Genomic DNA, 14,513 nt, shown 5'->3' on the forward strand with positions numbered 1-14,513 from the left:
CTGTCAGGGCCTCGGGATTTCAAGTTTCTGGAAAGCCAGCACACTCACATATAGCAAAGCCCAGGCCCAGCCATGAGGTAGCTTACCCAACATCAACAACCAAGGGATCAGACAACAACCACAACATGGGGGACCATGGGATCAGACCTTGAGTGGGGAGCAAATAAAAACTCAGAGTACAGTCTCCACTACTGGGGGCTGGCTCCCCCTGACACGGGGGGACCCAAAGTCAAGGGGGATGGGTGGTTGGGGTATTCAGTCTTAGATGTTTATCCAATGTTTGTAAACAGGGGCCCCCATCAGAGGGAACTCTTCCCCCATCTCCTAGGGTGCAAGACCCAAGTCAAAGGTGGTTTGGTGAAGAGGAGGGATAGGCAAACACATGCCTGCTTTGGAGTGGAGGGAGGTGTCTGTGGGACATGAAAAATCTCACTTTCCACTCTTGCTCCCCCCATCCCAAGCATGGGGGCCAGGACAGAGTAACAAGCCATCAGTCATACTGTCTATTGTTCCCCGAAGACCAAAACTTCATTTTTTTTTCTTTCTGCAGCCAAATGACCCCAAATTTCAGCCCGTGTCCAGCAAAGAGAGGAACCGTGGGCATAGTCCTTCTGCAAAGTCACTGCTGCTTCTCAGTAGTGGGGTGAGTCGGTGTGCTGGCTCGAAAAGGATGGGGTCACACTAGGGAAAGGCAGGCCTAGCTTTCCCCTTGCAAGTTTTCTCCCTTTCAGACACCGGAACTCCTCATGAAACGGGAAAGCCTTGTCCGCCACCCGGAGAGGAACCTTTCTGCCATCTTCCAGATGTTCAGACGCTCCCAACTTCTGCCTGTCAGGTGTTCTCCTGTCAGTCCAAGTGCAGTGAGATGAGGGAGGAGAGGCGCTTGCGTCCATTTCCTGAAGCACCAGGTCACAAGCTCTCTCTGAAGAGGACGAGTGGGACGTTGGCTCCTATGCTCGGCTCCGGTCCCGAATCCTTCTATGATCACGCCAGGTGGGAAGAAGCCAGAAAGGGCTGATGTGGCAGCGGAAAAATATGATGCGGAAAGAAGCCACTGCATTTCCCTGGGAGTCCTTGGATTAGTCTTTGAGTTCATTGGTCCCACCAGGAAGGGAAGCTCAGACATTAATTTAATACAAAATTCACCTAGCGAGTGGGCCCTGGGCAAGAAAAAACACCAGAGCCTCTTTCAATCCAACCCCCTTCCCCCTCCCTCCCCCAGACAAAAAAACCAAAGATCCCCAAAGGGTACTGGGTCTTTTGAATGAGCAATGATTCTCCCTTATTTCCTTCCAGTTTTAAGGCTTGAAAACGTGTCTCTTGAATAACCACAGAGAAAAGGAGCTGCGGAGACAAACTGGGATATGGTCTAGTTAAAATCATGGAGAACCTTTGGAGCCCACTGCCCACCATACCCCTGGAATAAAACTCGGTGTGTTCTATTCCAGGTTATGGGGGGGGGGAAGAGGAGGGGAGGGACAAAGGGCCAGACCCTAAAAGTTAGTCCTTACTACTTAAGACATCCTACAATACACAGTACCATGAAACAAGGGAGAGGATCCAAAAGCTGCTTCTTAAGTGATGAGGAAAGGGGGCAGAGACCACCCCCCCCCTTGATGGGGTTTGTAACATAGCATGTGGTGGCAAGGGGGGTGGTGGGGCGGGGGTATAGATCCAGACCTCCCTTCAGTTAGATCCAGCTAGGAGGGCGGGCTGTTAAGGGGAGGCAGCAAGACACATGTGGCTGGCACCCCTGGCATGAGGTCACCCAGTTCCGGGTGCCAGGCCCCAGGGGGATGAAAGGCACACTGGAGCGTCTGATGGTATGAGGTGAGGCATGGGCTAGGAGGCCCCCCCCCCTCTGATAGGAAAGCCAGGAATAGCCCAGAATTGGGTGGCAGGTGGGGGGATTCGGGAAGGGATGATGGTAGAGATAGAGGTGAGGGTGGGGTGGGGGGCGAGGGAAAAATCAAAGGGGATTGTTCCCCGAAGGTCAGGGTGAGTTAGATGGCTCAGAAACAGAGGCTCAGGGGTGCTGTCCTGCACCCTTTCCCATTTGAGGACCCTTCCTGCTCCCTCCCCAGTCTTTCCTCCTGCCTCCCCCCCCCCCCCCCCCGTCCTCCTCCCCCCACAGGATTCCTGGCCCTGAAGAGCTCAAGGGACAGAATGCATCAGAAGAAACTTCAAGTTGGTATCCAGGAAGCGTCAGTGACAAATAAATAAATAAATAAATAGAGAGAGGAAATGACCCGGCTGAGCCTGCGGCTCTCCCCTCAGTGGGAACCGGAAGGATGGGCCCGCTAGTGGGGTGGCCCCAGGGAGAAGGCTCAAGGTTAGGGCCTGGCAGCCGCCTATCCCCAAATTTACATGGTCACTAGAGGGAGGGACTCTTTTTCCTTTGACCTCTTTCCTTTTGGGGGAGGGGGCTGAGGACTTAGAAGCAGGAATGGGGAGCCAGAGGGGCAAGAAAGGATGGCAGGAAAGGTGCCCATCTGAAAGACAGTGTTCAGACGGAAGAGGAAAAGAGGGAGAGGTGGTTTCCAAGTTTAAACATGGCTGGTTGGGGCTGGGGAAGCCCCTCAGCCTGGCTCAGAATCTCCTCCCCACCGTGGGGGGCTTTCTGGAGGTGGGGGGTGCTAATACAATTTTCCCCAAGGTCTCCTCACAGGCCAGCTGGAGAGCTCCTGAGGTCGGGGTGAGAAAGGGACAATTCAGCAGGAAGAAAACGGGGCCGAACCCGGGAGAAGTAGAGGAGCTTCCGGGGAAAGAGTGGGGACCAAAAAATGCCCTTTGGCTTCACAGCTTAATATCCTCCCCTTCTCCTTTCCCCGGCCAGGGGACTCCCACCCCTCGAGAGATGGGTGTGGGAAGCCTAGGAGAGGGAGAAGGAATCCCCAAACTCTCTGGCCCAGAACCATGGGCACTGTCTGGCCTGGGCCCGAGGGGCTTAGATTGTCTGAAGATGCTTCCCTTTAGACGATGTCCAGGCTGCTGGAAGAAATGTGGAATCCGAGTGCCCCCTCTGACCTCTGCTACTAAACTGTGCCACTGGGTAGCCGCCTTCCGCTCCAGAATTTCACTGTCAGGTCACTGGGAGGGAGAGAAAAAGGGAGAAAGGGGGACGCCCAGGTCAGCCATTAAAGTGGACCCAGATGACTGGCCTGAAGGGAGGCGAGGGTCAGGTTCCAAAAGCCCCAGGTGCTGCTTGGGGAGCCGGGGACAGACGCTAACTGTGGGGATTGAGGGATTCTGGGGCGAGAGGGATTCTCCATCTTTGCCCAGCTGAAAATTGTGTCAGCTCACCCCCTTCCCCCCTTTGCTCTCTGTCACCCTCTCCTAGATGTCCCGTTCCTGGGAAACTGCCCCGTTGCTCATGCTCAGAAGTGGAATGAGTGTGGGGGTAGAAATGTGTGACTTTGGGGGGGGGGTGCCGTGAGGGAGAGGGACAGCACTTCTCTCTAGATCAGGCACAATAGGGAGGGTCGGGGAGATGGGGGAGTAAAAATCTCATACCGTTAAGAAGCAGCTTGGATCGAAGTGGAGAAAGAAAGGAAGAGGGAAGAGGGGAGAATAAGAGAGGAGAGAAAGGAGGCTGAGAGCAAAGACGAAGGGAAGAGGGTGGGAAGAAGAGGGTCAAGGCAGGCTAGTAGCACGGCCCTTTATAGCCAGGACGCGGCGTGGAAGGCAGGGGGTGAGTCCAGGGACGTAACTCCACAACTTGACCCGGCAGTCACTGTGACAGGGAAAGAGGGGTAGGGTGGGGGGAGAGATAGAAATGCAGAGATACAGAGACACAGAGAGACAGAGAGACAGGAAGAGGGAATATGGTCGGAAAAGAAGGAAGAAGAAGAAATCAGTCTGAGCAGAACCCCCCCAGGATAAGGTGGCCTGGAGGGCCCCTCCATGGGGGACTCAGTAGATGGATGGACCCAAGGTGGGGGTGGGGGGAGAAGTAGGACGGAGTCTGGGGGTGGGGGAAGCTGCTGGACCCTTCCTGGGAGGCACTATTCTTGGCAGGGGATGGCAGCAGGGAGGTGATGGGCAGATGGGAAAACCAGCACTTCATAATAACGGTAATGCTTGTTGATTGAATAGAGGTGGCCAGAGGAGGCTGGGAGAAGAGAGAACTGAGCAAGAACACAGACCCTCTCCCCTCCGCTCCCCATCTGTTTGCCTTGTCACCCGTGCCCTGGCTGCCCCCTTTCCTAGACTCCTCCTCCCTGTATAACTGGGGTGGGGGCAGGTGGAGAGGCTGCTTGTCAATGGGGCTCTGCTATGCCAACTCCTACTTCATCCAGAGCCCATGACTGGGTCTTCCAGGGATTCTGTCTTTTCCTTCCCTTTCCCTCTCTATCCTGTCCTGGCTATAGTGAAATCTCCTGAATGGCAAATGAGGGCAGAGATCTCAGGGAGGGTGGGCACAGTGGGTTCTCCAAGCTCACCTGGAGGCCGTAAAAATGTGCTTGGAGTTGGTACAGATGGCATTGATGGGGCTGTCGTGGCCTTTGATCTCGCCAATGGGTGTGAAGTTTTCCACATTCCAGACCTTGATGAAGCCCCCTCGGCAAGCGCTCAGCAGCATGGGGCGGCCAGGGACAAAGGCCAGGGCGCAGACCCAGTCCTTGTGGGCATTTGGGATTTGCTGCAGAAGAAGCCAAGGACAGTAAGGACTACCTACCCCGGCAATGGAATCTCAACAGTTTTTCAGACAAGGGGTGCCAGGGAACTAGCGCTTTTCTGATGTATTGGGGAAAGGGGGTGGGAAGGGGTTGGGTAGGGGACAGGAGAAAAGCTCTATCTCTAACTTCCATACTCTTTATCCCATTCTACCATCCCCTAAGGCATCATGGATGCTTGGAAAGATGGAAAGAAACCAGGGAGCAGAACTCCGAGTGTCCTATTTGGACTGGCACCCCATACCCCTGTGGAGCTTGCCTCACTGGTGGCTGGAGGAAGCAGGACACTTGAGCACCCTGATGTCAGAAGCCCTGGGGAAGGGCCCTTTATTCTCCCCAGTATCTAGCGGGGAGCCCTGGCTTTGCAAAGCAAGGCAAGCAAGTTTCACTCCACATCGATCAGGCCTCAGCGGCCACTGCCCCAGGGAAAAGGGACCTCCACAGAGGTATGACTGATAGGCAGTCCTTCTCAAGCAGTGTTTGCTGTGGGGAGGGTGGGGAAGAAGAGAGTAAATGACACTGGACATCTGAAGCTGGGTGGGTAGAAGGGAATACAGAAGGGGAAGCTGGAGGTGCTGTTGATCAACTTTCCTGACTTCATTTTGCATCCTCATCCTTGCTCTTGATTCCCTGTCCCAACCTGAATGAGCTCCTGCTGCTCCAGGTCCCACTTCTTAATGCCATTGTCCCGGGAGCCACTGAATAGGATGTCGCCCTGAATGGCTAAGCATTCAATGCCGTCATAGTGTGGGGGCTCAAAGTTGTGGGTGGGGCTGATGTTGCCCGTCACAGATTCTGCCAGCTCAAATATCTGGTGAGGAGAAGCAAGTACCAATATGTCAGGTGGTGGGAAGGGTGGAGGGTCAGTCTTAGGTCTTGAAGCATATGGGGTCATGTGTGGGAGAGATTTGCCACCACCTTCCAAAGAGCCCAGGGAAGCCAGATTCTTCCTCTAGGCCCCGGATGCAAATCTTTTATTGGACTATGTCATACCCCTCCCAACTCCCCCTCCCCCTTTCCTCCCCAGACCCCACTGTGTCTTGGGCAACCAGAAAAAAGGATGTTTTTGCTGTCGAATAGGACCAGGTGAGGGTAGGGGTGTAAAGAAATGCCTTTTCCCAAATCACTGGTGAGAAGTATATCAGTCTACTGCTGAATTATGGTGGTGTTGAATTACAGAAGAAGCCTCCCAGATGGGGAGAGGTGAGCAATTTTATTAAGTTGATCTCAACAGTGATTAAAAGTCTGCTGTAGAAAAAGAACTATGGAGTCTGAATGAACTTTTATTGTTGCCTTTTGTTGTTGTTATTGTTTATTCTTTCTTGCATCTTTTTCCCCTTTTGTTCTGATTCTTTTCTTACAATGTGACTAATGTGGAAATGTTTAACATGATTGTAATGTATAACCTATATCAGATTGCTTGCTGGCTTCTGGGAGGGAAAAGGAAAGGGAGGGTGGGAGAAAAAATTTGAACTCAAAAAATATCTTTACATGTAATTGGAAAAAAATTTTAAAAAATTTATTTAAAGTCTGCTGTATACAGTCTACTGTGGTAGGTACTGAGGAGAATTTATTTAAAAAAAAAAAGGTAAGTGAAGGAATTTCAAGACACATTCCTGCCCTCATGATGCTGTAGAGATATGATACATTCATAGACAGGGATAGGGATTGGATCTGTAATTTAATTAGTACTGGGAACTCTTAGCTGAAGAAGCTTCTTCTACAAATGCAGGCTGGCACCTTCTCTGTAATTTAGAACCTTACTAGAGTTGCCAAGATCAGGGCTGACAAACCCAAATAGAAACAGGGCCACTAAGCCTGGAGGGCTACATATTGACTTAGAAAACCACATACTAACATTATCTATGTTCTACAGTATTTTTATTTATTTTGTTAAATATTTCCCAATTACACATTAATCTGGTTGGTCCTAACTAGGGAGTGAAAGCACTGGAGGGAATGTATGCACCAGCTGAATATTTGAAACTTCTGGCTTAGAACCCTGAGAGATAAAGTGTCTCTTCCAGGGTCATACAGTCATGAGGTGTCAGAGATGGGACCTGAACTCAGGTTTTCCTGGTCTCAAATGAAATCATATTTGTAAAGTGATTAGCATAGTGCTTGGTACATCATCATTATCATCATCGTGATCATTAGCTAATTATATAGTACTTACTATGTGCTAGGCATTGTGCTAAAGCCTTTTAAAATTATTATCTCATTTGACCCTCACAACAACCCTTGGAGGTAGGTGCTATTATTATCCCCATTTTATAGATGAGGAAACTGAGGTAGACAGAGATTAAGTGACTTGCCCAGGCCACACTTTGGACTCAAGTTCTTCCTGATTCCTAGCTGCACTCTAGGTGAATCCTTGCTAATGTGGAGGGGCCCACTGGTTGTTGGAAGCCTTGGTTCCAGAAATTGGAGGAAAGGGGTCAGGAATGAACTGTGAGAACTTTGAATGTCAAGAGGAATCTGGAAAGGTTACACTCTCAGTTTGCTTTTGAGACTGTATAACAGCTGTCCAGATGTTTGGATGAGACCGCTTCTCAAACTGGATGACAATAAGCAATGAGTAGCACCGGAAGCCTGGACCAGCCTCTAGCACTAGTTTAGGGGCAACTTCAGAAAGGTCTTGCTGCCTCATAATTTGACATTTTGAACTCTATGAACTTGTTTTATTTGATTTACATTGAACTTTACTAGCAGAGCTCTTCTGAATGACCTCACCTCTGCCTCAGGGTGAGCTAAGGAGAAATCAAGGCCAGACTAGGAAAGGACTGGAGGTAACAATTAGGGGACACAAAAGAGGCAGATCTCTCCCTGCCTTTCTGAAGTTTGGACAGTAAAAAATACTAAAGCAGGATGTGTAGGAGAGGAAAACCCCAGGTAAAGCTAACATTGGATCTTGGGTACTGCTATGAGGACCCTTTCCTGCTTGAGGGTCCCAGGTCCTCCCAAGAAGAGCAGAGTGGCCCCCAACACTTGTCAGTTGGTCTTAAAATAATTGTTAAAGGGATGAGTAATCTCATCAACAGATTGCAACACTGCCACACCTTCTCATTCCTTTAATATTGCAGGGATACCTGGGGAAATGTTGTCTATTATTTCTCATATTTGTTGCAATGATCAGTCTATCTTCTTTTAAGCTACTTGTAAGCAGGGGTAATTTCATTCTTTGTACTTGTACCTCCAATGCTTGGTATGTACTAAGTGCTAGTTGACTGTATCAATGGGAATATATTATGTTTTACTTTAAACCACCATGTATACATCTTTCCATTGACCTTTGGGTCAACTTGAAATGGATCCTTCTGAGATCAGTGTTCCATGATTCTCAGCTATAAAGGACCACAGGAAGAATACTTGGGTTAAGAAGAGCTTTGGCAACTGTGAGTTGCTTGGGGTCATTGAAAGCATTGTACAATTTACCATATGTAACCCAGCCCCAACAGCTCCTATTTAATTCTATGCCCAGTTCATTGTCCATCTGTAGCTGCTGATGATTGCATGTCATCTTCTGCATGATATGTGCTTTTCATCCACTTTGTTTTTCTAATATGAATGGTCAAATCCATCTCTTTCAAATGATTATGAATTTTGTTGAGACTTTTAGTGTTTATAGGGCATGATGAAGTTAGTTTTATGTTATCTATGGATAGATGCATTTGGATTATCTCCCCATCAACAAGGAATCTTTCCGTTTGGACTACACAGGTCATCTTGTGGCAGAGGTGATGAACACATATCTCTCCCTGGCTTATATCTTGAAGCTCAGCAGGTAATAGGACAGAGTTGTTTTCATGAAAACATCTGTCATAAAATTTTCCATGATTTTAAATATGCATGGGGAGGCAACTTATTTGAGAACTTTTGAGCTGTGTTTTGTTCTACTGAGCCAAAACAAATTTTTGAAAATCAGCAAATAAGAAGATACAGCAAAATCTTCTATTCTCTATACTACTCAGTCTGTTCAGTGACTGAAGATGTGATTCACAGCAGAAAATAACTTGTGGAAGACTGTTTTTTCCTCCCTCATGCTTTTACCCTTAATGTATACGTAAATCACTCTCTTAATGCTTTTACAGAAAAGAAAAAATAGGCATGTGGGATTGGGCTTGTTGGTGGATTCTTGGTCATCTTTTTTTGGGGGGGGTGGATAAAAGTACCATCCATGACCTCTCCCATTCATTTCCTCTTTGAGACATCCTGAAAACTGATTCCTGTATGCTTTTACAATTATCTTGTTTCCAATGTGTGCACATATTTGATCAGGTTCAATGGTGTTTCCCAACTTCATCTTCACCACCATTTTCATTTCCTCACATAGTGCACATTAGCTACTTATGTTCAAATGTGGTGGGTTCCACTATGGTGAGAATAGCCTATGAAGAAAACACATCTGTACCTCCACAGGTGACTATAGAAATGCTGATGGATACTTTATTTCATGCCTGCATGTTGCCTTCCTACTTTCATCTACAAATGGTCTTAGAATTCTGTGACTTAGTTGCATCTCAGGCAAATCTCATTTTTCCTGAAACTGCTTCTTGTCATTGAGTGGGGGTGATGCTGCTCATCATCTATCATCATCCTCTTCTGTAAAGTTCTACAAATAAGCCTATACTCTAAACTGGTGCTACTGGTTGCTTTCTCTCTTAGCTTGGCAGGGTATTTCAGGTGGCTTTTGTTTTTTAATCAACCAGTGCCTTATTTTAATTCCCATTACTTCCCTCAATGTTCAAGGTGCTACTGATGTATAGATTTCTATTTGTAACTACATATAAAATATGCAATTCAATAGTGGGACTGTTGAATCCTTCAAAAAAATTTAGTTTGTGATTTGTTGTAAAATATTCAATGATTACTATTTTTGATTATTATTATTATTAATGTTCTTTTCATTTAGTTACAAGGTTTGTCCCTTTGGAACTATTAATAAAGATTCATTATTAAGAACATTTCACTGAGGGGCAGCTAGGTGGCGCAGTGGATAAAGCACTGGCCCTGGATTCAGGAGGACCTGAGTTCAAATCCATCCCCAGACACTTGACACTAGCTGTGTTACCCTGGGCAAGTCACTTAACCCTCATTGCCCTGCCCCCCCCCAAAAAGAACATTTCACTGAAATTACCTGTTATTTTTTGTGATTCTCCATATCTCCATATCTCCTTTAAATTATCAATAGATGAATGATTTTAATTTGAGATCTGAATGATTTTGGTAATTGTCCAGATCCTCATATATCATATAACAGTTGTTTCCCTCTCCTTCTGAATTTATTCAGGAGAATGCTAAGACTCTGAAGAATTGCATTAGTAAATACTTATGAAAGATAGGGGTAATTATCAGAAGGAATTGTTAGTCTGTGTACTGGTTATTCTCCATTATTAGAAGACAACAGCTACAGGGAGGCAGCTGGTGATATAGTAGATAGAACACTGGGCCTGGAGTCAAGAAGACCTGAATTCAAATCTGGCCTTGGATGCTTATTAGCTATGTCACTCTGGGCAAGTCGCTTAGTCTGCCTTTTTGCCTCGGTTTCCTCAACTGTAAAATGGAGATTATAATAATTCCTACCTTGCAGGGTTATTGTGAGGATCAAATTAAGACAATATTTTTAAAAGCACTTAGCATGGCAGCTGACCCATAGGTGCTTAATAAATGCTTGTTGCTTAACTGATTGAGTCCCTGGAATTTGTGAGTAGCTGGTACCTTTACATAGTGATCCTTGGAGCCGGTCACCACAAGATCATGGTGGCTAGAAGTCTGGTTGACCGTTAAGCACATCACAGGACCAATATGTCCAGTCAGCTTCCCGATGGGCTGGAACCTGTTTGAGTAGGAAAGTGTACGAGTGGGACTTTGGGCGGAAGCAATCCTCTAGAATGAGATGTGAATAAGGGTTGGGGACGAGGATCAGCCTGAAAAAAAAGGCTGCGTGGCTCTGACTCAGTCTCAAATCAAGGCCAACCTTCAGCTCTCCCAACATCACTGGGAAGGGGTCACGTTCCTCAGGAAGGGCTAAGGTCCCAAAGCAGAAGAGAAGGACTAGGCTGATCCAGGGGCAGTGACGACTCCAAACACTGGGCCACATCCTGGGCTCTCCCCACCCACCCGGCGGAATTTCCAACGTTGGGTCCCAACCCATCCATCTCTGCCCCTGACCTGTTGAGTTCCCAGACACGGACTGAGTTGCCAGAGGCGGCATACAGAGTGGTGCCCGTGGGGTTGAGGGCGATCTGGTTGATCTGGTGTTCCCCTTGAGCGCTCGTGACAGTGCGATTGGTGGTGCTTGCGCAGGCATCTCCGGAGATCACTTGACCTGAGGACCTGGCCCAGACCACAGGGAGCACAGTTACACCTGGCTGTAGCCCAATAAGCACCTCCAGTGCCACCCTCCAGTGCCAACTCCTCCTAGCTCCCCCTTTTGGGAAGTCTGCTCAGTTTGATTGCCAAGTGACCCCTTCCCTGTGCCCTTCTATCTGACCAAGGATCTCCCCTCCCTCAAAAATACATTGATCTCTGGACTTCTGGGGCAGATACCTTCTAGAGCTTGATCCTTTATCTCTCCACTTTTGGGTCTACCTCAGAGTGTAAACCCGGGGAGGGAGGAGGTGGTGGGAGGGCAGGGACCATGTCTGTGGAAATCACTTTTCATGCGGCATGCAGGTGATCGGATCAATAAGCATGGGCTTAGGGCGAAGACCTGCTCATCTCTTGGACAGGGCACCAGGGCAGGCCTGCATGTTTGTTCTGTCACTAAACTGTCATTTCCCTAGGCTTCAGTGCTTAAGGAGACAGGATGCTAACAGGGAAGCTGATGGAATCTACCCCACCTCTTCTAGGGATATCAACAGGTCATGCTAGCTAATGCTGGCTATACAGTACCCTGCTTCTGGATCCTCCCCCACTGAGGGCTCCTTGACTTGGGGTACTGTTAATGTAGCTTAATGTAAAGCAAAGCTGTACCAGCCAGCAGGGGCACCCTCACTGTACCAGTAAGCCACGCCAAATGGAGCTAAGCTCTTCTAAGTGTTTTGACATGCATGACCCCTAGAAGGGTGCTGCTGGGTGGAGCCCTTTTGAGCTGAGGAGCACTTATAATCCCTCTGGGAGGTACCTACGTGAGGGTGCGGATGCACTTGGCAGAATCCCGGATGTCCCACACCTTGATATAGGATGTGGAGACAGAGAACACCAGGCCCAAGTTGGCACAGTATTTGATGGAGACCACATTGTTGGGATGACCCTTCAGAGCGGCGATCTCCTGCCCTGTCACCAGGTTCCACATCTTGCAGCTTCTGTCTGTAGGAGAAGAGACCCCGGGGGCAGGTAGGGTCCATTTGTCAGGGTCTGAGCCAGTTGGCCCCAGGCACAAGACCTCCCACCACCCTGTGTTCAGGAAGGGCCTGGTCCTGGGCAACCAGGAGCTTAATGGAGTGGAAGAATATGTAGTCCTTGTCTACATATAGACATACAAACATACAGACATGAGACAGAAACAAATTCAAAACTAGCAGTGGCTCACAAGAGTTTTCGGCATGAAGTACTGCAACTGGGCAAGGGAAACCAGGACCTTGAAAGCCAGGTGGGGTTAGTCAAAGAAGGCACCTGGAGGTGCTGGTGACTGACTCAGGTTGTGAAGGAGGCAAGGGACAGAGACTAGTAAAAAGAAGGGAAGAAGTCCTAGGCAGTAGAAAGGGCCTGAGTGAAAGTTCAGATAGAAGACATCAAGGTGTATGTGTACATGGGCGAGGAGTCCTAGGAAAAGCAGAGAGGCTGAGCTGGGGAGACATGAGAAATTTTATACATATATCATACACACATGCATATTATATATATGCACACACATCTACATACATGTATACGTGCATATATCCATATATCCATATGTAAATATATATGTATGTATGTGTACATATATATATATATGTAAAATGAAGGACCATTATCCCATTAACCCTCCTGGGAGTCCTTTAATTGAGATCTCTTTGGTCAGCTCTCAACAGCCGGCCAGGGTAGATGGAATTTGGTGACACAGTTAGGAGAACGCTTCCTGGAAGCCCCTACCTTCTCCCAGTTTTCATCTGTACCTTTTGATCCCGTGAAGAGCAGCTCATCAGTGGCATCTAAGCAAAGAATGGGCTTGGTGTGACCCTCAGCTACTGAGACACACTGCAAGGGAGCAGTCCGGGCGCTCTTGGCTCCACCAATGGGATTGATGATTCCCCTTTCCAGGGAGAGAGAGGAAAAGAAATTAGCCAGGCAGAAAGGGAACCACAGGATCGAGCTCTAGCTCAAGGAAAGAAAGAAGGGGAGACAATAAGGAAGGGAAAACCAGAGACCAATGACACTGGGTCACAAAAGAACTCCAAACAAATGCGTGTGCGTGTGCGTGTGCGTGTACGTGTGCGTGTGTGTGTGTGTGTGTGTGTGTGTGTGTGTGTTGGTGCTGGACCCGGGAGGTAGAAGGAGGAGGAAAAGATCTGTCTTATAAAGGCTGTTGTTTTTTTAAAACAGTAATTCCTTTGGATCTAAGCCCAAGCTGGGCACTAGGGGAAGATGTATATTCTCTGACTTACTGAAACTCCCAGTCTGATAGGAGAGACAGTGCCTGCTTAATAAGGACAATAAGATAAGACACAACCTGAGATGGAGAAATAAGAACAGAATACCCAGCAGCTAGATAGAATTAGAAACGTAGACTTCTTTCCTGCAATGGTTCCTTCCTTGTTTAAAGTAGCTCGTCTGATTTCTTTAATTAATTAATTAGCCAGCTAATCTATCAATCGATCAATTAATTTGCACTTAATTAATGTGCCCAGGGAAATGGGAGAGAAGTACAGACAGATTGTCCTACAACCCTGAGGTTGCCATTTCCTTCCTCTATTTAGCTCTCAATAACTGGTCATTACTCAGTTTTGAATGGCTTAGATATGCTAAGCAGTGAGCCTACTATACACACTCACACACATGCATGCATGAATATACATACACATCTACCTTCTATTGGGTTAGTGCAATCAGTTGTCACAACATGTCAAACACTTTTTCAGAAATCTCAGGTTTTATCTCAGTTCACACAGAATTAAATGGGTCAGGCATTAGAGGGTAGAGCTCTGGCATAAAAATAATAAATTCTAGTTACCGAAACTATTTCCTATTTAGATCCCCTAAGAAAAGCAGATTGATTTTATTAGGCATTTGCGGATCTCAACGTTTTAGCTTCTTGGTTAATTATTATAGACACCCAAGAAATGTTTGTTGAATGAAGGAGATTCCGAGAATAATTTGTTTCTCAAAAAGGTAGACGTGTCATATGTAGGAAAGATAGCATATACATCTATTTGTCTGTCTGTCTACCTATTTATCCTTCCTTCCTTCCTTCCTTCCTTCCTTCCTTCCTTCCTTCCTTCCTTCCTTCCTTCCTTCCTTCCTTCCTTCCTTCCTTCCTTCCTTCCTTCCTTCCTTCCTTCCTTCCTTCCTTCCTATATATCTATTTAGAAAGAGAGTTTTTAGGGACAGCGTGGCATAGAAAAACTGCCTTGGAGTCTAGATGATCTGTGTTTAGGTTCTGGATGGCTTAATCTCTGACACATAGATAGCTAGGTAACTTAGCCACAGTGTCTCAGGCAACCCTCAGAGTTATATCATTGGAGGGAGTTTTATACACCAGAATCCCATCGGAATATGTTTGTGGGCCAAAAAGATATTATAAGGCTTATATAAATATTCTCTTAATTTAGAAATTCCCACACATATGAATGTATGGAAGAAAAAAGATAACAGTGCCATGGAAGAACTTAGACTCATTAGAAATCACACACACAC

At 47.2% G+C, this 14,513-nt stretch overlaps 1 protein-coding gene across 4 annotated transcripts in view; it reads right to left on the reverse strand.

The window, feature by feature from the left end:
- Window positions 1-2,131: 2,131 nt before the first annotated feature.
- KIF21B (kinesin family member 21B) overlaps window positions 2,132-14,513 on the reverse strand; it is a 72,922-nt gene continuing 60,540 nt past the window's right edge. For 2 of the 4 annotated variants that reach the window (XM_044005320.1, XM_044005319.1), the window contains 8 exons: window positions 12,776-12,912; window positions 11,807-11,987; window positions 10,848-11,012; window positions 10,395-10,512; window positions 5,317-5,487; window positions 4,443-4,642; window positions 3,514-3,733; window positions 2,132-3,090 (listed from right to left, as the gene is read on the reverse strand). In XM_044005320.1, the coding sequence (XP_043861255.1) occupies window positions 3,634-3,733; window positions 4,443-4,642; window positions 5,317-5,487; window positions 10,395-10,512; window positions 10,848-11,012; window positions 11,807-11,987; window positions 12,776-12,912 (1,072 nt within the window). In that variant the 3' untranslated portion in view covers window positions 2,132-3,090; window positions 3,514-3,633. The remainder of the gene's footprint in view (window positions 3,091-3,513; window positions 3,734-4,442; window positions 4,643-5,316; window positions 5,488-10,394; window positions 10,513-10,847; window positions 11,013-11,806; window positions 11,988-12,775; window positions 12,913-14,513) is intronic. The other 2 variants (XM_044005322.1, XM_044005321.1) reach the window with 1 other exon arrangement.

The sequence above is a fragment of the Dromiciops gliroides genome, chromosome 4 (genome assembly GCF_019393635.1).
Source record: "Dromiciops gliroides isolate mDroGli1 chromosome 4, mDroGli1.pri, whole genome shotgun sequence".
NCBI classification, from domain to species: Eukaryota; Metazoa; Chordata; class Mammalia; order Microbiotheria; family Microbiotheriidae; genus Dromiciops; species Dromiciops gliroides.